This window comes from Cinclus cinclus, chromosome 1 (assembly GCF_963662255.1).
Source record: "Cinclus cinclus chromosome 1, bCinCin1.1, whole genome shotgun sequence".
Lineage (NCBI taxonomy): Eukaryota > Metazoa > Chordata > Aves > Passeriformes > Cinclidae > Cinclus > Cinclus cinclus.
In genome coordinates this window covers 55,989,452-56,011,043 of record NC_085046.1, presented here as the reverse complement: position 1 = coordinate 56,011,043, position 21,592 = coordinate 55,989,452, and the positions used below count along the sequence as shown (strand labels likewise).

Here is a 21,592-nt window from a genome sequence, read left to right as displayed (position 1 = left end):
GTTATAGTAGCAAATGGAAAGGTAAAACAATAAACTGACTAACTTAACATGACAAGAACAATAAGGCAGCAAATAATTTGCTGACAAGAAGGCTGCAAAGCTGATGGAGGAAGCTCCAGCCAGGCATCAAAAAGGTAAGGTGGGGAGAACTGGTACCTTAAAATGCTGAGTGTTTGTGAAAAACAAAAGGTTATTGGTGGATTGCTGAGTGGAAGAGGTATTCCCACATGTTTTAAAATAAAACAGCTGGAACATTGTGAACACTGTCCACAGGCCACTCCTTTCAACATGGAGAACAGGCCAAAGTCAGGAGTCCCCCATGCGACAGGCAGACAGCTAAAGCTTAGGTTCATGAATATACATTTAAATCTCTTTTCATAGAGATAGGCATATAAAGACACCTTCCAAGTCTTCACAACCATAAACTCACTTTTTGTTAAGTTTTTTTGGCTATTGTTTTTCCCCAAAATATATTGTTTTATCATTGCAAACATAAGCATTGATAAATTATGAGCAGAAAAAATCCATGGAGGGCAACCACTTGCCTATTTTGCATGCTCTTGGTATAAGACAATTTAATGGGAACACTCTACAATGAGTTCTCCCCCTTAGTTTTAACCGATCCCTTTCCACCAATAAGGAGAAACTGAATACTAGCAGATATAAGTGGAAAAAATACCAGTTTACTAATAAGCAAAATAGCAACAGGAAAAAAATAACAGTAAACAATCACCAGATACGAAATTGCTAAATCCCACAGATCCCCACCAGAGACAAAGAGAAACCTCAATTTGTAGAATGACCCACCCTAGGATGCTGTCTGCTCCAGCTGAGTGCATGGTTCTAAAGACAAAGGGGAAACAGCAGCAAATGCTTCCACGAAGGTAGGGGCTTATGAAGCAGTTCCAGCAGCAGACAGGAATTGCCAGCGGGATTGTGCGGGATCGGCGTTGCCGCTTGCTGCTGCCTCCTGACACCTGCTGGACTCTGCCGCTTTTGCTGTTGCTGCCTTGGGTCCTTACTCCAATGGAAGAGGAGGGAAGGGAAGAAGAGACTCTTCAGCTGGTGCCCAACCAGCTCTGGCCTAGTGCTGTCCAGGCTGTTGCACAATTCACTCTGAAACATTTTCTGACTGCAAAATGCAGATTCTCCACTTGGTACTGTTGCAAGTAGAGGCCAGAAAAGGCCACGAGGAAAGCCAGACAGGGAGAGAGAGAGACATGCCTGGGTGTCCCAACTTTTAAAAAGCCCTGGGCACCACCTCCCCGTTCTGGTTTCTGGCTGCAAGGGTCTTAAAGATACGGTAACAATTTTGGGTACAGACATATAGGGGATACAGTAACATTTTGGGATACCTGGGATATGCATTAAACCTAAATGGAGTGACAGAACTGGAAATAAAAGAACAGTGATCTCTATCCAGAAGGCAGGAAAGGTTCAAAGGCTTGATAAAGCATATCTGTACTTAGTGGATAGCACCAGACAGCAGCCTTATGGTTTACAGGTCACCGTGTTGCAGGACCTGCATACATTTATCTGGGGGTTGCCTTTTCTTGCACTCAGCTTTGCCTTCCCTCACTTTCAATATGGGAAGATTCAGAGGCGTCGGGATAGTTTTGTTGTAGTAAAATCCAGTTAATTCTTACTTCCACTTCCAAAGGCAGTCCATTTGCTCCTTAAGAGCATGCATCTTCCTGCACACAAGCAGTGAGCAGAAAATGTGGATTCTTTCATCTGGTATTTGACTACTATGTTCTCTTGGATCTTACTGTTGATATTGCTCACAGACCAAGAAGAAGAGAATCATGGAAATTTATATGATGAAGAAAATAAAGCATGCCTCCTGAAAATACGGCACCAGTTTCAGACAATATATACATATGTTAATACCAGTGCCATCACAGAGCCAAATCCAAATTCTGGTCACCTTCTTAATGTGGTTTGTCTAATGTAAGAGCTCAAGCAGGCTATTGTAACCAAAACCAAAAATATACAATTACAAACCACATAAAATCATACCGTCATCCAGAGAAATTATTTCTGAGAACTGCACAAATGCATATTTTTTAAAAAAGTGTTAATTTCAAAGACAGTCTGATATCCAACTTAGAGATACTAACATACACTTTAGCATCTCCCTTATAAATTGTCTACTGAAGTTTCTGACAGAGCTGGTGTTTATAGGGGTGGTCCACTGGTATTTCTTATACTGCAACAAAAAAAATCAGCATTCTTTTCCCATTTGTCTTCCACCTCCATTTATCTTCTTCACAGAGAGTTTGCACTCTGACACTGTACACTATAATGTAAAAGCACCAATTGAAATAAAGGTACCTGGTCCTAAAGAACCATTTAAAGGTGATAATAAGCCCACATTTAGCCACAGAAAGCAAAAAGGCCTTTTCAACATTAGCACGATAAAGTGAAGTGTTAGGGAACACTGTCATAAACAGTCTCATAGGAAGTCCATGCACAACTGTACAGAAGGAGCTGCTATCCAAATGGATACAGTACAGCAGTCTCTGGTCAATGAAGAGTACAAGATAAGCTTTAAAAATGAAGAGAGGAATTTGAACTAAGACATTTTCTTTCTCCACCCTCAATTTCCAGTTAAATAGTCCTGGCTTGCAACAACTACTCTTCCCTTCTGCATTCCACAACAAGAGAACACAGAAAAAAGGATACCTTGAGCCAAGTCATAGCTTAAATTTTTGCCTGAACATGACCCTGTGCAAAACATGCTATAATACTGAAGCTGTCATATGGAAATACCATAAAGCAGGGAGGAAATGGCACTCATACGTGAAAAGACTTGAAACTACAGATTAATGTTACATGGCTATGACATGTCAAGCATGTGCTTTTACAGCTAGGGATTCCCAGGAACTGGAAGCAAGCTCTTGTTTGAAGATTAAGACAGCTTCCCAACATACACAGTGCACTTCATAATGCAACTCAAGCCTTGATGAAATGCTTTCTGAGACTAGGAAAAGGACAATTTATTTATTTTTTTGCTTGATTTTCTATTTTTTCTCTAAGCATTAGATAACAATGAAATACAGCTAGCATTCCTTAAAAAAATGCATTTCTAAATTTTGAATATTAAAAAATAGCAATCTGACACATTTTACAGTGTGCCTATCATTCATAGCTATTCTAAAACCTTTTACAGTTGAAAGTATTTGTCACAGAGATACTGGCTGCTTCCATTTCAGTTGGGGTATGGGCATCACAGTCAGGTGTTACTTCAGTCATTAATGAAATTTTGCCACAAATGCAAAATGTGTTCTGTGCAAGACGCAGAACTAAGGAGAGGCCAAGCAATGTATTAACACTCAGGACTGCAGGCCACTTAAAATGCACACTCCCAGCAATGGCTAACTATGTTTTTCATTTTAACTTCCAAGCCTATTGTAGAGAATGGTACAGAAACCCAACAAAGAAAATAAAACAGAAGGGAAAAAACGATTTCCTGTCATAGAAAAAATTCCTTTTTCTGACAGGTCTAATGAAATAGAAATTCAAGACTACAGTTACAGACATGATGGTTGAGGGATTCAACTGGTGCAAATAGCTGGGTTTGCAAGGTGCAGATTCAGATGCTGATTTAAATGTAGATTGAGCCCTCTGTAGGAGCCAAGACAAGAGTCTGTGAACTGGGTGGTGCCAGCCAGGTGAATGGACACTAAGACACAACAGGAGCAGTGAACTGCCAGACTTTTGGATAACAAAAGGAAAGAAGAGGAATGGCACCAAAAAGGTAGGAGAAACAATAGGAATAGAGGAATCAGGAGGAAAAGGGAGATCAACACAATATGTGGTATCAGCTTGTATGTGATTTTTATGAGCTCAGCACAAAAAAAATAAAATTAATTAATTAATTTCTGAAAGTTTAGACATTATTTTGCATTTTCACAGCTCCCAAAATATCATTAAGGCTTCTAAATATTTCATTCTGGCACATGTGAAAAGACATTGCTGAGGTTTCAAGTATATTCTAGGTTTTCAAGGGAAATTTGAATAAGATTAAAGCAAATATTAACCCTAAATCAGGACCTAAATCTAATTTTTACATTAATACGTTAAGGGTGTTTTAGCTAGTACAACACAGATCACTCTGGTTTGACATCACATCATTCACTCTGTTGATATCACAGAGAGCCAAACCACAAAAATACAGTTCACAGTACTGTTAGTCAAGTCAGACAAAGTCTGGGCACTCTTGCGGGTGAGCCCAGGCAAAAAATTCCAGTTTGTATAGAGCTCTCAGTGACTTCCAGCCCACTGGGATAAAGAAACATTTCTCTTCAGGTTTGTGTACTCACTGCTTTTTCTTCTGGGCTCCCATTGGGCACCTCCACAACTCTGAGGTCATGGTCCACCTGCAGCCTTGCCCTTGTGACAAACTGGATGACCGATGAACTGTCCTGGGAAGTAAAAAGAGGAAGAACTGGACTCAACAACAACAAAAGCAACAACAAAAGCACCAATCCACCTGTCAAAAAAAAGCCTAACAAACCATCAAACATTTGCCAGTGTAATAAATACACCCAGATAATGCTTAGTGAAGGCTAGGTTGGGCTACATCCAGTTAAGTACCAGCCTGGTTACAACTCTGGTTTGAAAAAATATACTTTATGCTCATAACAGACAGATATAACAGCACATTATTTCAGACTATAACAAAATCAGGTATGTTTGACTTTAAACACATTGTATTTGGTTTGTTAATGTTTCCCACATTTACCACAAAAGCAAGACAGAACATTTCCAAAGACACAGGCAGGGTCAAAATTCACTGTGAGAAATGTTCTGATTTGTTTTTCAAGTTAACAGAAAAATGATACACAGAAACTGGGATAAACTATAACATATCCTAGAGGGAGAACTTCTCATTTGAATCAGTGCACAGCAAATATCTTAATTACTCACTGTACAATTCCTCTCATTAATATGTATTTCTCCAATAAAATGCCTGGTGCATTTTAGCAGGCACTTTTCAGTAAGATGCCATTTCAATTTACAGATTAGTTACTTGTATGCAGTTTCCCTTGGGAAGGGCAGGCAATAAATAGAAGATGGCATTCACTGGTGACACTCAAAACATGTGTAAACACTGTATGTCTTTTAAAGGAGCGTTGCTAAAAGCAATCTTAGAAGGGACCCAGCAGACGGGATGAATCCTGGCTATTCCAAAGTCTGAATTTCCCAGAAGCATATTTTACATGCACTCAGTTACTTATTCACATACTTCAGCTGGTTTTCTATAAGCATGTAACAAATACCTGAAAGATCTGGCCTTGCCTGTACTTCCTGTTTTCAAATATGAAAAAATATTAACAGACTTAATGGTTTCAGTTGGAAAAGCTCAGGTCTATTAATTGTTTCAGCAACTGTTTTCTAATAAGGGCTCTCTCTTTCACTTTTAACCTAACAAAAATGAACAACTAAAAACTTATTTTAATAAGCTTGTGTTATCAGCTTTCTCCTCCAATTATCTTATTCCCTCATAACCTTACATCATTTTGCCAGAATTAAGAGTCTGCATTTTTGTAAATAAAGGAAAATAGGTCAAAAATGCAGTAAATCAAAAAAATTTAAAACATTTGCTGTCTCATTCAGTGGCTTCAGAGAAGACAGAAATTAACTTGCAGCCATTTGTTTCTTGTCACAAATGTTAAGCTCCAAGTTAATGTGGTCATGATGCATCTTCTTTGAATAATAATAATTTGATGTAAAAATGACAAAATGCTGCCACGTCTCTGTTTACACAGAAAGATAATATATAGGTGGTCACAGTTTACATTCACTTACATTTTTTAGAATGAACTTTCAGAAATTAATTCAATTTCAGAAATATCCATCCTTAACACCATGCACACAATTAGGGGTCTCATTTGTCATTTTTCAATGTATAAATTTCTTAACTAAATTTATTTATATCTGAATGGGTAATGGGTAAGAACTAGGATTAACACCTCCATATACACTGTTAATAAGTAGATTGATCTCAATTTTCTTTGATGCCATGATTAATTTTCACACACTAGTAAAGAGAGGAAGAAAGGCAAGCCTTGAGTTAATTAGTTCACATAAGCACACTTAAATTGGCATTGAAGACAACCTACAAGGAGACCACATACCTTCTTGAGGATCTCAGTATTCAGCAGCATGTAGATACTTATATCACAGGACTCTGCTTTAGGTAGTGAGCTTAAATTGCAGTGTACAATTAAACAAGATCTGCCTGGTCTTTCACAGTCCTGCAGAAAATATGGAAAAAAGTTGTTAGGCAAAGGAAGTAAAAATTCAATGATAAATGATAAATTGTGTGACAGCAAACACAGCAGAAAACTAATTTATGTAGTGAATTGCTATAATACAGCACTTCTGCATTGAAATAGCAACTTTCAAGACCTGAAGATAGCTGGATACGGATGCCTGCATGAGAGCAAGCCAGGTAAAATTCAGTCCTCTACAGAGCTGCTGAGCCAGGCAAGCATTCAGGACTGGAAGGAACAGGACTGCAGACATCATGCCCTTGTGTGCACCAGGCAACAAGTACTGTACAGTGAGCCTCTGCCCCCCCCATGCCTTTGACAAAACATGGGAGCAAAGGCTCTGGTAACCAAGAGTGCGCTGCCATGACAGCTGAATCCCTTTCCACTGCACTTCCTGAAACTTCCTACTTACTTTTAAAAACCAGACAATTGTAATCACTAAATGTCCCCCCAGCGCATCATCAGCATTGTTATATATGCTCCATAAAGAGCTATCTGCTTCAGATCTTCGTGGCAAACCATGCAACCTGTTTTGTAAAATATGCTGCATGTTCAAGTGGTGCCATAAGTGGTACCATTTCTTACCAATACTTTTCTGCCAGACTTCGTGAAAAAAGCAAATATTGTGTGGAAAATATTTTCATTCTCTTGAGGAACAATGCATGGGCGGTGGTTTCTATGGAAAGAACAGCTTCCTTTGTCCTGACCAACCTGCAGGCACAATTATAAATCACAATTATCATTCCGAATTAATGAAATTATACAAGAAGGTTGAATTAGCCTGTCTGTAAAAACACACCTAAATCTGGGCAAAATGTCTGGACTCCCATTAATAGTCAAAAGAGAAAAATAACCACCTTGGGAGTCAAATAACCCTAAAGAAAGTATCTCAACTAAGCCAGATGAATAATGTACTGGAAATGCTTTGACTGGACAGGATAGGAATGTGTCTAACCTAGCTCACATGTAGATGTCTGTGTTCTACATGCCTGGTGATACAGAAAAACCTCAGCAAAATATATGATATGTCATAGCATTTTAAATCAATAGCTGTCCTAGTTACAGAGATAGTACGTGGAGTTTAGCATTAGGGCTGACACAAAATCTTTCTCTACATCAACCTACACAAGTTTGTTTGTTGTCTCTTTAGGACTTGGAGTGGGAAGCAGAACCTCTGTGTTTTACCCCAGTTCACAAAATGGGGGAGGGGTGCTTCATGCCATTGAAAACGGGTCGGAAGGATGTCTCCCTTCCATTCTTTCCAGCAGCGAGGAGGGGGCAGCGCTGACTGTGTTCGGACAAAAGCCACTTTTTCCAGATTTTTTCTTTTCCCCGTCGGTTAGTCTTTTGGTGGAGGAGAGACGGGACGTGGTTTTGGAACAATGAAGGCTTGTTTGCTGTGCTGTTTCCTTCATCCTCTCTCTCCTGCCTGTGTGGCCCAGGGAGGGGATTCTCCACCATTCTGTGTTCCTGGGACAATTAGGGGGATCCCCTCCACACTTGTGCACAGGTGTTGAAGCGTTTGCCTGAGTATTCCTTGATTATCGCTGTTTTTGCTAATAAACCGCTGTTCTTTTCATTTACACCTCTTTGTACTTGTCTCTCCTTATTAGTGGAAAGGGCAGATGTTAAAACTAAGGGGAAGGAACTTATTTCGGAGACCCAACCCAGTAAATTGTTTTGAATAAGACAACAGTGTTACCCTTTGTACTTTGCACCTTTCTTGATGTTTCGGCCAACTCAGCTGCATCCCTGTTTATATCAGAACTAACAAGAAAAATTTTTGCGTAAATGCACAAGCTTAGGCATTAAATCTGTTCTTTTACCTTTAGCAGAAATAGTACAAAACCTCCTTTTTGTGTCATTAGCTTCTTCATTTTTCCAAGAAAGTGGATGACTGAGGCAAGTAAGACTTGGAGAGTACCAAACTCTGATAAAATGAGCTTCAGTCAAGATAATCTTGCTCAAGAAAAGCCTTCTCACCTATTGCAACTTAGGAATATTTAAATTACCAAAAAAAATTACCAAAATTTACTAAAAACTATTGCAACAAAGCATCAGCAAATTCTTCCTGCTACCATCCTTGAAGCCTGTATGAGTGAGAGAGAGAGGTTTTCTCACAAACCACCAATTGACATTCCTGCACATCCTACTGTTGACCTCCTTGCATCCTCTCACAGGCTGAAAAACTGAAAACTTGTACATTATTCAATTAATAAATCCTTGAAAGAGGGAGAAAAAAAGCTGTTACAGATACTAAATTACTGCACTCTGAGTCCATTCAGCAGTACACAGTTTGTGTTAAGTATTGTGAAAAATAGAAGCAAACCCCAAAGGTCTGTCTAGATTTTAAATGCTATTTTCCAGACAAGTGATATCTATGTCTCTTTGAAAGATGCATCTTTTCTGCTTCACTGGCCCACAAATTCTTTATAATCTGTTATTTGCAATATGTATTCACAGCATGACTAAACGTAATCTGTCCTTACATTTCCAACAGATATACCCAAAGTTTTCGGTCTCCTTGGGCTCAACTGAAGATTAAGACTGTGATTTGTCTAGACCACCTGAAATGAGTTTTCATTATTTATTTTAGGTAAGAGATTTACAAAGCCCACAGATATTTTTTTCTTTGATTTTTCACATGGAAATTAGGTCCATATCAATTAGAAGGCTTATGTTAAATGAAAACCAGCAAAAAGTCAGGATCTATTAAGTACTTGTTCTTTACTCCTGAAAGTTTAAATTACAGATGTAATTAGATTTATGCAAGGGGTACAGGAAGGACATCTCAAGTTTTTGGCACACTTCCTAAATAGTCCTGATTTACATCTTATAAAAGTACAGTGTAAGAATGAGCCAAAGCAGAAATATCTCACAAGACTAAAAGGAATTGTCCAGCATGAAGCGACATAAACCTGGTCCTTTCTACTTGGAGTTACTATCTTTTTTTTTAACTGAAGATTGGCATAAATTTTAAAACCCTTTAGCTGAAACAGAGAAAGGTAGCTCCAGAGAACAGTCTCTGAACTTGAAAATACCTTTTCCTCTCTGCCAATTACTCAGCAATCTTACATGAGGTGGATTATAAATTCAGTGTTTCAGTCCATATTAGGAGGGAAACATGCAAGACCTAAGCACCTCCTGTTACCTGCACTGCTCAGGAATAGACCATTAAGTCACCTATACCCTGTTCTAGCAGCAAAAAGCAGAGGCTACTTCCTAGAAGGCTATTTGGCCAACAGAATTTGGGGGAATTCAACCAGGCAGAAATTAGTTTGCACTCATCTGTGTGTACCTGTGAACATTCAGCCTGTGTTGACAGCCAGCAGGCAGGAAAGGATGCAAAGCATCTGAGCAGCAATCCATTTCTTTTAGCATTCTTAGAAGCCACAGAGCCACAAAACCAGGAAAAAATTAACAAAAAAAAATAATAAAAAGAAAGAAACCTTCTAAAGGGATGGATCATGCTAAGGTAGAAGCAAATCCATCCTTTTCAAAGGACTGGCCATAGCTGGTTTGGCGGGACATTTTTTAGGGTTTTTGGTTTGTTTGTTTGGTCGGGATGACTATTAGACACATTTTACATCATGTGCTATTCTCAATTTTTGCATGCATAAGGGTTCAGTATACCAACCAGAAAAAAACAACTTTTCAATAAACTTTGTTTTCAATTAAATATTCATCTGTAGAAAGAAAACTAGTTAAATAAAATCCTAGCACAAAACTCCTGTTTGCATTATACTGAGACTGAACTGCACCTCTGAAATAGATGTACAATTTGTATTATCAGCTTCATTTTGAGTTACTTCTTGTTCAAACCTGATGCTATCCCAGCCACCTTGTGGTACATAGACCAGGAAATTTACGATTCATTTATGATTCATAGATGCAAGAACTGTACAAGTCTTTGAAATGGAGTAGGAGGAAAGCCAGGCTCTTCATCAGGCTTGGAGTTTCAGGGTACCTGGCAGAGCAGAGCTTTTTGAAAATTTCCCTTTCTCACCAAACAGAAAAAAAAAAAAAAAAGAAAAACAGAAAAGGACTACTCCCAGTGTGGTCTTCCCAGGATCTGGTATCCACCATCTTACTGAAGGAGCAGAAGGGTCTTTTCTTGAGCAGTGAATAGGATGTGGAAAGAGACGTGCACTGCTTTTGTAGTCAGTGCAAGAACTATACAGAAGCCGCAGAAAAATGTCAGTATCTAGCTCCTAATACAAATGAACAGCTGGGGCAGGGAACAAGAGGCACAAAAGGGAGGCTCTCTTAAATCCTATATTAAGACTGCAGATTGGGAAATAAAAACCTTTCCCAAGAGAGGTATCAAGTAGAGGTAGCCCTGCAGCCTTCGAAGGAGCTTTGTTGGAGCTGTCTCTGCTGAAGGATGTTTCATTCTGTTTTCCAGGAACAACTCATTAAGTCCTAAATAAAATCATTTAGTCTGGTGCATACAGACAAATCTGTACTGGAAGTGCACCTAAAATCTGTACTCAGACAGAGGCAGACAAAATCCACGTTAGCACATAAATTAGGCCAAAGAAAAAGATAATCCAGGCTAACTGCATAGCATCTTCAGCACCTATGCTCATATTACATAATTTTCTAAGCTGGTCTGAGTCTGGTCCTGTGGGCTGAATGTGCTGCAGCCACAAATTAATGGCTGACCTAGCAGATTTCACTGAACAGCTTCACATTGCAGGCAACGCCCCCCCCCCCCCCAACCCCCGCCAAACCTAATTTCAAAGATCTTAAATTACTTTTTGTTTTTCTTCTCTATATTCAATGGTCTATGTAATCACATACACTCTAGACTACTACACACAGGAATGTAAAATTTTTGTAACACAGAGGTAAGTATTATTAACAACTGATCCTAGCCTTCAACTCTGGAAAACATTTTTAATTTTAAAAAATAATTTTTTTGCAAATAATTTACATTTTCAGAATTCCAATTCTAAACTGAAACATTTGTGAGAGGGTGGTTGTCTGATGGAAATCCAAACATTTTATAAAATCTTCTCACACAGATTTGATATATCTATTATTTGCCATTTTCATTATTAGAATGAAGCATGCTTTCACTACCATGAATGTCTTCAACTTTCACATGAGGCAAACCACTGTCAAGACCAAAAGTAAAATCTTCCTATAGAAGTTTTTACTGACGATCATTTCTTTCTACATGGTTGGGATGTCCCCATTCTCTAGCAATGTCTTGTCTTAGGCTGCAAAATGCTTACCATCAATACACACATCACGTTTTTTCTAGTTTTTACCTCAATTACAAAGGCACTTCTGTCAAACTGCTCAGCCCCAGTGTAAAGAAAGGTTTAAAAAAATAATTCTGGTTTTCAGATAATAATTCAGGTATTCTCATTGTGGAATATCAGAGTGACTAGTGCAGTAGCACTGCCTGCATTCACATATCATGCGCATTCTTGAGCACCACTGGATGTCAGAATAGCCTTCAACATTTCTCAATAACAACACATTATTGTCAGGTGCCTCAGACATCTGTGGCACTTGAAAATCACCATCTTTCAGATAGTTTTAAGTAGACATCTAAAATCTAAGGGGCTGAAAAACCATTACTCCTTCTAGAATATATATACATATATACATATATACATATATACATATATACATATATACATATATACATATATACATATTTGTGTGTGTGTATGTATATATGTGTGTGTGTATGTGTATAACAGGCCTCTACATGTCACCATAACACTGCAAAGGCTAATAATATTACTAATCTATCATCATACAGAGTAGCAGAAAATCCCTCATACTGCCTGTACTACCCATTCCAACCCACACCATTCTCTCGTTATCATTCTATAAATGACCACACACTCATTCAGAGACAAGTTAGCCTCTAGATTTGTTAATTTAGTATAAGTTGCTCTCCCTTTGAAAAGCCTATGACCATGCTTGAGAGACGTTTAAATAGGACTGCCTGAACAATGGGTTACTCTGACACCTTTTTGTTGACAGCACAAACCACTAAATTTCTCAGAGACAAGACATAACCACTGGAGAAAGCATGCACATTACTCCATGCTTTTAAAATGCTCTATTCGCAACAAGGAAGAAATTACTGCAGGATGACCTTAATGGATTTTGAATAACTGAATCTGAATTATTTTTTTCCTGCTACTTTATAGGTTGAGCAGAGGCAAACCCATAATGTAGCAATGGTTTTTAATCATGTAAGATTACACCACCCTTGAGAAAAAGTGGCAGGAGGACATTTCAGAGTGTAACAGCCCTACGTAAAACATATCATGTACACTCCACACACATCACATCTAAAAAGACTGCAGGATTTTTAAGAGGGCTGTATGAAAATAGCATGTTGAATTTATTGCATACACAGGAATCAGCATGTCTGATTTTCCCTGCATGTGTAGGGATTTATGAGAATACTTAGGCCTGGTTTGCAACTCCAAGGAGGTATCAGTGCAAAGGGGAAAAACACCACACATTTTCTAGGAAACACAGAGGATAACCAAGGCCTGCCAATGAAGCCAGGTCACCTGGGAGTGGTTGGTGTCTCTAGGAGAAATAACACAGCTACTGCCTCAGCACATTTCCCTTCTACTATCAGCTCTGTTTCCCACCTTCAGAGTACTTGCAACATCATCTCTGCCCATCTGTAGCTACTCTCAGAACATGGCAATTTCTAGCAAGCCTTTGGGGCCTTCCAGCAATTATTAGGGTTTAGCAGATTGTTAGCAAACAGTTTAAGGGTTTAGGCCACATTACCTGTAACATAAACTTGACAGGTGAACTGAAAGCCAGTGGCCCCTTCTAGATTTAACCTCAACCTATTTACATGCATCAAAGGCAAGACCTCCCTTTCTTCAGGGCCCTATATCCAGCACAAGATGTCAACCTGGGAGAAGGAAATTAAATACAATTTCAAAACGGGCTGGACAGTACAGCTGAGGACCAAGCGCAAGAAGTGGATATTGGCAGCTGATGGAGGGCTAAATATGTGCAAGTGATAGGAGTCTCTTGGAAGAATGAGACAGAAAAATGGGAGGAAAACTGGCTGTTGCTTCCAATAAAGCATTATGTACAATCCCCCTGATGCATTGCTGTATATAAGAGGCCAGGGGCTATTCCCCTATTTAATGACTGATATTTTACAAAATAAATGGGCGAGCAAATGTGTATTATTTATACAAGCAACACTAGATTCCCACTAATGCAAAAGAATTCATTATGGTATTAAAACTTACAGTTTCCAGGCTCTTCCAGTAAGTCTGGGATCCCCTTCTTGAGCTAAATCAACACTAGGTGTGAAGGAGAGCCTGGAAGTCAGAATTCAGCTGATACAAAGTATGAAAGTGGAATCCAGATCTGAGTTCATGTGATAAAACAAAACCTACATCCGACCTCAGAAAAAGTGTGTGGGCACGTTCAGGGAAAACATGAGACAAGATATTTGGAACGGGAATTTTACTTACAGGAAATATGCACAAGGTCTGAACACAGGCCCAGTCATTTCACAAAATGTTTAGCATTGTTCAACTCTGTAATGGATGCCTTTCTCATCATCCCTGGTCTATACTGACTCCAAAGACTATGAGTTTGGCCATGGTCCGGAAATTGCTGGCAGAGAGTTTTTACATATTTTCCCCTGTATGTTTTTTTAAACTGTTTTATTTACATATGAATAACTAAGCAGTGGTTCAAGTTTTAAAACTTGGAAAATAAATAACAGATGCGTTTGTCTGTCTTTGTTGCTAACTACAGGGCATTCATCCTAGTATTAGGGAAAAAATGTATGCAAGTATTCTGATTCAAAGATACTGATTCACCCTTTTATTAGGTGAATAAAGAATTGATAAGCAGGGTTAATCTAACATGTCACACTGAAAAAAGAAGGGTACTGACAAGAAATTCCAGACAAGGTCAGACTTTCAGCAGTAGACAAATAAGTTATGTAAATATGTTATCTGACTACTTGTGCCATATGCCAAGAATGTTTAATATTCACAGATAACAAAATACATTTGAATCAGAGCAGTCTTGTTGATTCTGGTAATACATTTAAGAGACACTGAAACAACAGAAAATAACTTTTAAAATTAACCCATTTTACACAACTCTTGAAAGATCTCAACTAAAAATAACAATGATGGCAAGGAAAACCAGTAGTCCACCGATCCATTAAGTAGCCTTACAAGGCCATGAGAAGAGGCAAGTGGAAACAAAGTGGAGATGCTAAAGCATTAAATCAGCTTAGAGGAGTACACCATATTTCTGGCTTCTGCTCAGGAGAATGCACCAGATACATGTTTGGCATAGATTTCCACTAAAATGCAAAAGAATTCATTATGGTATTAAAACTTACAGTTCCCAGGTTAACCCAATTGCAACGCCTTTAGATTTTTTTTTCTGATGCACTTTATACAGCTCAATTAAATAATCAGGTTTCATAAACATGATTCTTGCAACACTGGCCTGGTCTTGGCCCTGCAGCCAATTTGCACATACTTAGCAGCAATTCCCAGAAATACTGCTCTCAAGAACTAGTGATTCCTACCCAGATTTGTGACAAAGCAAAGATCTTCTCATATAAACTACCTGAATAACAAGAGAGTGGATTCTTTCCTAGACAAAACTGTGCATGCCACATGTACCCAGTAAGAAGAAACAGTGACCACTCGGTATGATTTAACTGTGAGGTCCACAGAAGGTTCAGTCCTAGGAATGAATGACCACCACCTTACATGAAAATCAGCTAATCACTAACATTCATGTGCTCTTTATGTATTTGCCATGATGAAACCCAAGAAAGGGCCACTGAGAAGTACTTTTCCTCTCCCTATGATGAACTGTGAAATGCTTAACCAGCATGTGAGGCAACAAATAATTCTCAGGGTGTGTCTCTATTTAAAAAGCCCCTGGAATCACTTGGCATTTGACATTCCTTCAGCTTGGTTCTATCTGTCTATAGCATATTCTCTTCTACAGCCTTACTTATGATGTATTAAACACAAATAAGCCCATGTTTGGTCTTTACCTAATTGCTGGATTTTCCCTATGGGCTGTGTTGAAGGTAGGATGAGGAGATCTGAAGACTGTGCAGGTAAGTACATGCCCTTTAGGGCTCATACAACTCCTGTGGGATGTTTCACTAAAGCAGATGTTTGAATGTATCAGAAAGGTGTCTAAGACCTAAACTCTCTTTTTGAGGCAGTGGAGAGAAGATAGGACTTTCAAGAGGATGATTTTCCTTATCTGCTGTAGACAATGGAAGATTAAAAGGGTCATTCTCATTCAAAAATACCTCTTGAGGGGTGGAGGAGATATATTAAGTTAAGCAGAAGACGTCCTTTGTTTCTAAGACATCCTCAGAGTTTCCTCCAAGAAATGGTTTATTGGTACTTCTGATACCATCTGGTACCTTACAGTAGACTGGAATTATATACTTTCAAAGCCAGGAGAGAAATCCAAAAAAAGATGCTTATTTTCACTCTGATACATGAACAGGGAGGAAAACCCTTCTGTCACCAGATATGCACAGATACCATTGTTTTAAATGCTTCCTTGTTTTTGCTTCCTATATTTACACCACAGATCTTGTACATTAGTTATAGAAGAGAAAGGTTAAGAGTCAGGACTTAAAGCAGGACTGTGTGTTAAAAGAATTTACCAAGCAATTACTTTCTGAATTTCCTTCTTCATTGTTTTTGGCAGGAAAAGCTTTACCAATGGAATAATGGAGAATTCTTACACTCCTTCCTTCAAAAATAAGAAAAAAAATATTTAAAAACATTTGTAGACTTTGTTTTGATTCAGTATCTTTCAACAGGGGGAGCTTCCCTTCCTCCTCTGGCTTACAAAAACCAAAAGGAAGCTTACAAAAAAACCAACTATATATAACTTTTTTCAACACCTCAGCAAAATTCCTGATTACTACATGATTACTCCTGGTAATCTGCCAAACTTCCTGCTTCCTTCATCATTTTGATAACAGATTATTTTTATATTCATTATATTTAATGTCTTTCTTTATCTGAAATTTCCTTTTATCAAAAGGCAAATAGGCCATCTTTTTCAAAATTGGAATTCACATATTCAGCCAAAAAAATAGGAGCTATGGGCCATTCACAATGTAACAACCCTTTCAGCTGACCCAAAATTGATTAGTAATTAATCAAACTGCCACTCATTTGAAAGGCCATGATTTTTTGGGGGACAGTGGTGTAAAATTTCAATAAATAAGTAATTTGACAAATTTCACTTTAATTTAGAAGCTAATCATGAGCAGGCCACAATTGGACAAGAATAACGTGTTGCTGTAGCCAGATTTAATACATGGATCACAGCGGGTTTTTTCCTGTGTTTCAATGCCCTTGATTTTTATATTATTAGACTTTCTTGAAAGACGGTATTTTTTTTACATTCAAAATGTCTTTTCCAAGAACATCCTCTTTAGAATTTTCAAAAATTTTCAGAATTTTTCAAAAAACCCACTGCTTATACAAATACCATATCACTTTCATTTCTAGAAGATCTGGTCAAAACAACTGGAAGATGTCAAAAAAATTGTTCAAATCTGGTTTCACCTAAAGATCCCAAATAGGAAGTCACAGAAAACTTTTTTCCATGTTAATAAGTTTTGCTCCATCTTCAAGGATGCACTCAGCAATGCATGAAAAGATTATTTTGAAACACTGGAAATGCTGTGAGCTCTGACAAAGGCACAGCTTTTGTATTATGATGCAGATGGCAAAAATGCTGGAGTTTTTTAGATTTATTTTAAGGTCTTAACTTGGGAAAAAAATCTTTATTTTATGGCTGGGCAGCCTTTCCTGTATAACAATGGAAACTTAGAAGAGAGCAAAGTTGCTCTTTGCGTAAAGAATTTCAGTTCATCATGCTGACATTAGGAACTCTTCCCAAGCTGCTTTGCAGTCCTGCTCCCTGCTCCTGCCTAAAGGCAACTGTGCCATGCTAGACCACAATGTATGCTTCTGCCTCTCCTCACAGCCATCCTGGATGTGGGAGATGCACCAGTTTCTCCTTCAAGGGACGGGGCTCCTAGGCAAAGCTAGATCCAGTTGATACCACTGAGGTGCACTACACTAGGGGAAGGGCAGGGACCACCTCCAACTGCCTAAGCAAAAATGTTTTGGAACAGTCATTTAAAAACAATTAAAGTGAAAGAGGCAGGAAGGTCAGGAAGTACCTGTACAATTTTCTGTACAACACATTCCCTAGAATGGATAACTTCCTCCAGTAATCTAGCTATGCCTTTAAATATGGTGCCAAAATATGTGGAGCATGTAGCTGTGATCTTGACAATCTCAATATATGCTTCAAGGAATACTCACTCCCAAGCACACTTCAGAGACCTTTGACAGTCCTTCTTAGCTTAGTTTTAGGTTTTAAACACCAGCATTGCAGCAGACAAAGCATCTTATTTCTATGCTGGAAGATAAAACCCACAGATAATAAGCAGAAATTACACTTAAGGTTTTAAAATTGGCTATATTTCTTCTACATTCTATAAGTGAAGAAAAACCTCAATTAGTTTGGGACCTTTCATGGAATGAGACAGCAAGCTTTACCTCTTCTCCCTGACTTCTTTCTGCTCCTTACAGACATAATTGTGTAAATGCAGGAAGAAAAACTACCTGACTGCTATGCAAACTGGCCTTAAAAATGTAACCTGTCATCAGCCAGCACTTGTAACTCTGGGACTGACTCTCTTTTACTTTTTCTCTTTCAACATTCACAGGAAGAGATCAATGTTTATTTTACACTGATGAACATGACAAGCGTTTCTAGAGTCTCATTCTCAGGCAGCTGTCAACTTAAAAGGCAACCTGTAAAAGGAACTCTCTTTAATTTTTCCATTAATTCATTCAGTTTTTCTTTACTTTGTAAAATCTTACTGATAACCAGCTATCATAACGTCACAATCCAGGTCTCACCTCTGCAGAAAGAAGAAAGGACTTCTCTTTGTCCTTGCAAGAGAAGGACTTCTTATTTTGATCCCTAAACAGAAGTGATGGGAAGGGTTGGACCAGGAACTAGTGGCCTGGGCTAACTGGCCCATTTAAGGTTGATGGGGACAAGAGTCACAAGACTGAAGTTTAACTAATTTTTACTGTCTGTAAATAATTCTCTCTAAGTTTAGAAGCCTAGGGAAAGTCAGAGAAATTAGGTAGTTTCTGTATTATCAATGGAGACTGGCAAGTGCCTCTTTAGAGCTGCTTCTATGCCTCTCTCTCCATTAATTGTTAGAGTTAGAGAAAATAGTAATTTAAATATATTCTATTAGTAGCAATTACTAGAACAGTAATTACTAGACTTGGACATCAAGAGTTACATGCAAGACTTAGACATCAAGAGTTACAAGGAGGGAGTTTGTCATCAAAAAACTGAGAATAGTATTTCTTTCCCTCTTTCTTCTGAATTCCTTTTTATATCATTGCCTAGATTTCAAACTCTTTCTGAAGAGACTGTCTTGCATCTTACTTTCCATCAAGATTCTTATCTCAGTGATGGTGTAACATGTGTTTTTTTATATTCTTGGTATTGAATCACCCAAAGAGTCTCTGCTTGGTCCCTCCAGAGGAGGGAATATGATCACTCAGTTCAAATACACAAATTTGGTTTCCAACTGTTAATTCCTCCCAATTGTATTTATCTTTAATGAAAATAAAATAAACCAGAAGTCAACAATCTGATCCAGTTCCATAAAGCCAGCACTAGAAGAATCCAGGACACGTTAATTTATGAACAGCTTCAGAAATACCCTGGTTAATTCAGTAGGAACTCTCATTGTGAAAATCCTGGCGAACCTAGAATGCAGCTCCTTGCCTGGCAAGTCTGGTAGTGTTTCCCTTGCACTAATGTATCCCTCACTAGATACGCAAAGGAAATTACTGATCTTTCAGTTCAAAACCAAAAACACTCACAAATATAATGAGCGCTGTTTTTCTTCTTGGAAGGACAGATAATGGCTTGAAGAGTGGAGAATAGGCCTTTGTATTAAGCTATGAAGGTCTTGTGTGAAGGTCATCATCATCTATACTATTCTATCACAACACTTTTACTAACAAACTGAAGTATTTAATCTATTGTGTTTTTAACCTTTGCAATCAAGCAAATACAAAAATACATAAAAACAAACAGCTACTAATTTGATTTAAGTGTTTCCAAAATATCATTTACCACTGCAGAATCTGAGTATTTACTATGTAAAACCAATTATCAGGTGAAATTTCCTAGCTAAAATTATTTGAAAATTTCTAGAATCTTCTATTCATTAAAAATTTTTAAGATGGAGGAAGTCCAATTGTTTTGGGGTTTTTTCTTCCTAGTTTTCTTATAATTACCCATTTTCTTATTTACTTCTGGCTTTTATTGTTGATTCACTCCCTTTATATACTGGGGGCTCTGTTGGGGGAAGTGCTGCAGAAACTGCAGTGCTGGTCCCAATAATCTTTGAATTGCATTTGAATATCTCTAAGGCATAACTCCAAATGTCAAAACATCTCCATGATCTGAATTTGTCTCAAATAAAATGTTAAAACAGTTTCTGCAATAAAGCCAAAAGCTCAGAATGGCAGGAACAGAGGAAGCATGAGGGCTGTCATTTCCTCAAAGAGCAGGAGATAATACTTCCTATTAACACCTCCCAGAGATACAGACTGTTCCAGTGAGCCATATGTGACTGTCTTCCTGCTATTAATTTTTGTGCCTGAAAGACACTAAAAGCTCAATCAACACACTATGAGGGAGTTTGCTCCTGAAACTATATTGTGTGGTTTATGTGTATTTGGGACAAACTCTAGTGCTTTACTAGGCATTTTGACTCATAAATTCCACTGCCTTACTCTGTATCAGAGAAGTGGCAATAGAATTACTAGCTTTAAGATAAAAACCATTATGTCATCAAACCCCAAGTGCTGTATCAACAGTGTATTTTACAAATAGATGACAATTCCTAATCAAGTCTCTGTATTAATGACAGCTATTCTCAAAATTTTGTCAACACTGACAGCTAGAATGGCTGGATTATAGGCATAAAGAAAATAATGACAGAAACACCTTCACTGTCTGAAAGGATTCTATTACCTTAATATCTTTATTGAAGTCTAGATTCTGGGAATAAGCAAAATAAGCAAAATATTTTATGACTATTCTTGTAAAAACTGTCTTGGATAAACAGCTGTTGTAAACAATTTTCTACATCTCCTTTTAGGTTTCTTTGTTTATTTATATCTATTCTACGAAAAGTTGAAAAACTTCATGATTTTAGTTCCCTTTTTAGTCAATATAAACTCATTGGGAGAGAGAAGAAGGAAAGAGAGTGGGATGTCTTCCCTGCTATAATAATAAGACTTGGAATACATTGATTCTAGTAAGATTTGGAATACATTGGTTCAGTGTCTGGCTCTGACACAAATTTTCTGTGTGAAGTCGAGCAAACCTTTCAGTGTTTCAATTGTGTATCTGTAAAACAATGATAACCACTTCCCCAGACAGGATTTTCTTGGCTCACATTTATTAACATGCTAGAGGTATTCAGAAAGTCACGTAGGAGAATTCTACTGATCCTATACACAAAATCAGTAGTCAAAATTACTGGAATGCCAGTGTATCAGGCAGACATCTCTCATAAAAACATACTTGCCCACTACCTGCAAAGAGCTCTCAAAACAGCAGTTTAACATTTCTACAAAAACAAAATTCTAAGTCCAACTCAGTCAAACTACGTGCAGAGAAATGCAACCTGTTGTTGGGGAAAAGCAATACAAATCCTGCTAGCATTTCTTAGTTACCACAGTGCTCAAGACCACACCACCCAGCTGGGACCTCCTTTATAGGATGACTGACTTTAGAGGAGGTATCAACACTTGGGGAGATAAAATCCATTAAGAAGATTCCCACCTCTGTGGCTGATGTGAACACACCCTGTCCTACAGCACACAGAGACCAGGGAATGAACAAGGAAAGGGCTCATGATACTTTGGCAGGCAATGTGTCAAAGGAAAAGTGTTCTGTGAATAAAGCTGGACTAAATAAACATTGAAAGGAAATACCACAGAAAATGGTACATAGGCTGGAGAACTAATTAAGTCTGGTTGGTGAATTGACTCTGCCTATACACTGCTATTGCTTCATAGAATATCCCCATGTGCTTCTCAGTCATTCTGTCTTTAGTGCCCACCTGTAAGCCGTATCTACATTTATCTCATACCTTCCAACAGCAAAGATCTTGGAAAGCTGCTTAGAAAGATCTTTCAGATCTACATTTACACATATGC

The 21,592-nt window shown here is 38.1% G+C and overlaps 1 protein-coding gene across 1 annotated transcript in view; it reads right to left on the bottom strand.

Moving 5' to 3' along the window:
* Positions 1-21,592, bottom strand: part of ITGA9 (integrin subunit alpha 9) — a 216,000-nt gene that overhangs the window by 27,298 nt on the left and 167,110 nt on the right. Inside the window, exons 24-26 of the mRNA XM_062493750.1 lie at positions 6,867-6,992; positions 6,144-6,263; positions 4,326-4,427 (exon numbers count right to left, since the gene is read on the bottom strand). Of these exons, the coding sequence (XP_062349734.1) occupies positions 4,326-4,427; positions 6,144-6,263; positions 6,867-6,992 (348 nt within the window). The remainder of the gene's footprint in view (positions 1-4,325; positions 4,428-6,143; positions 6,264-6,866; positions 6,993-21,592) is intronic.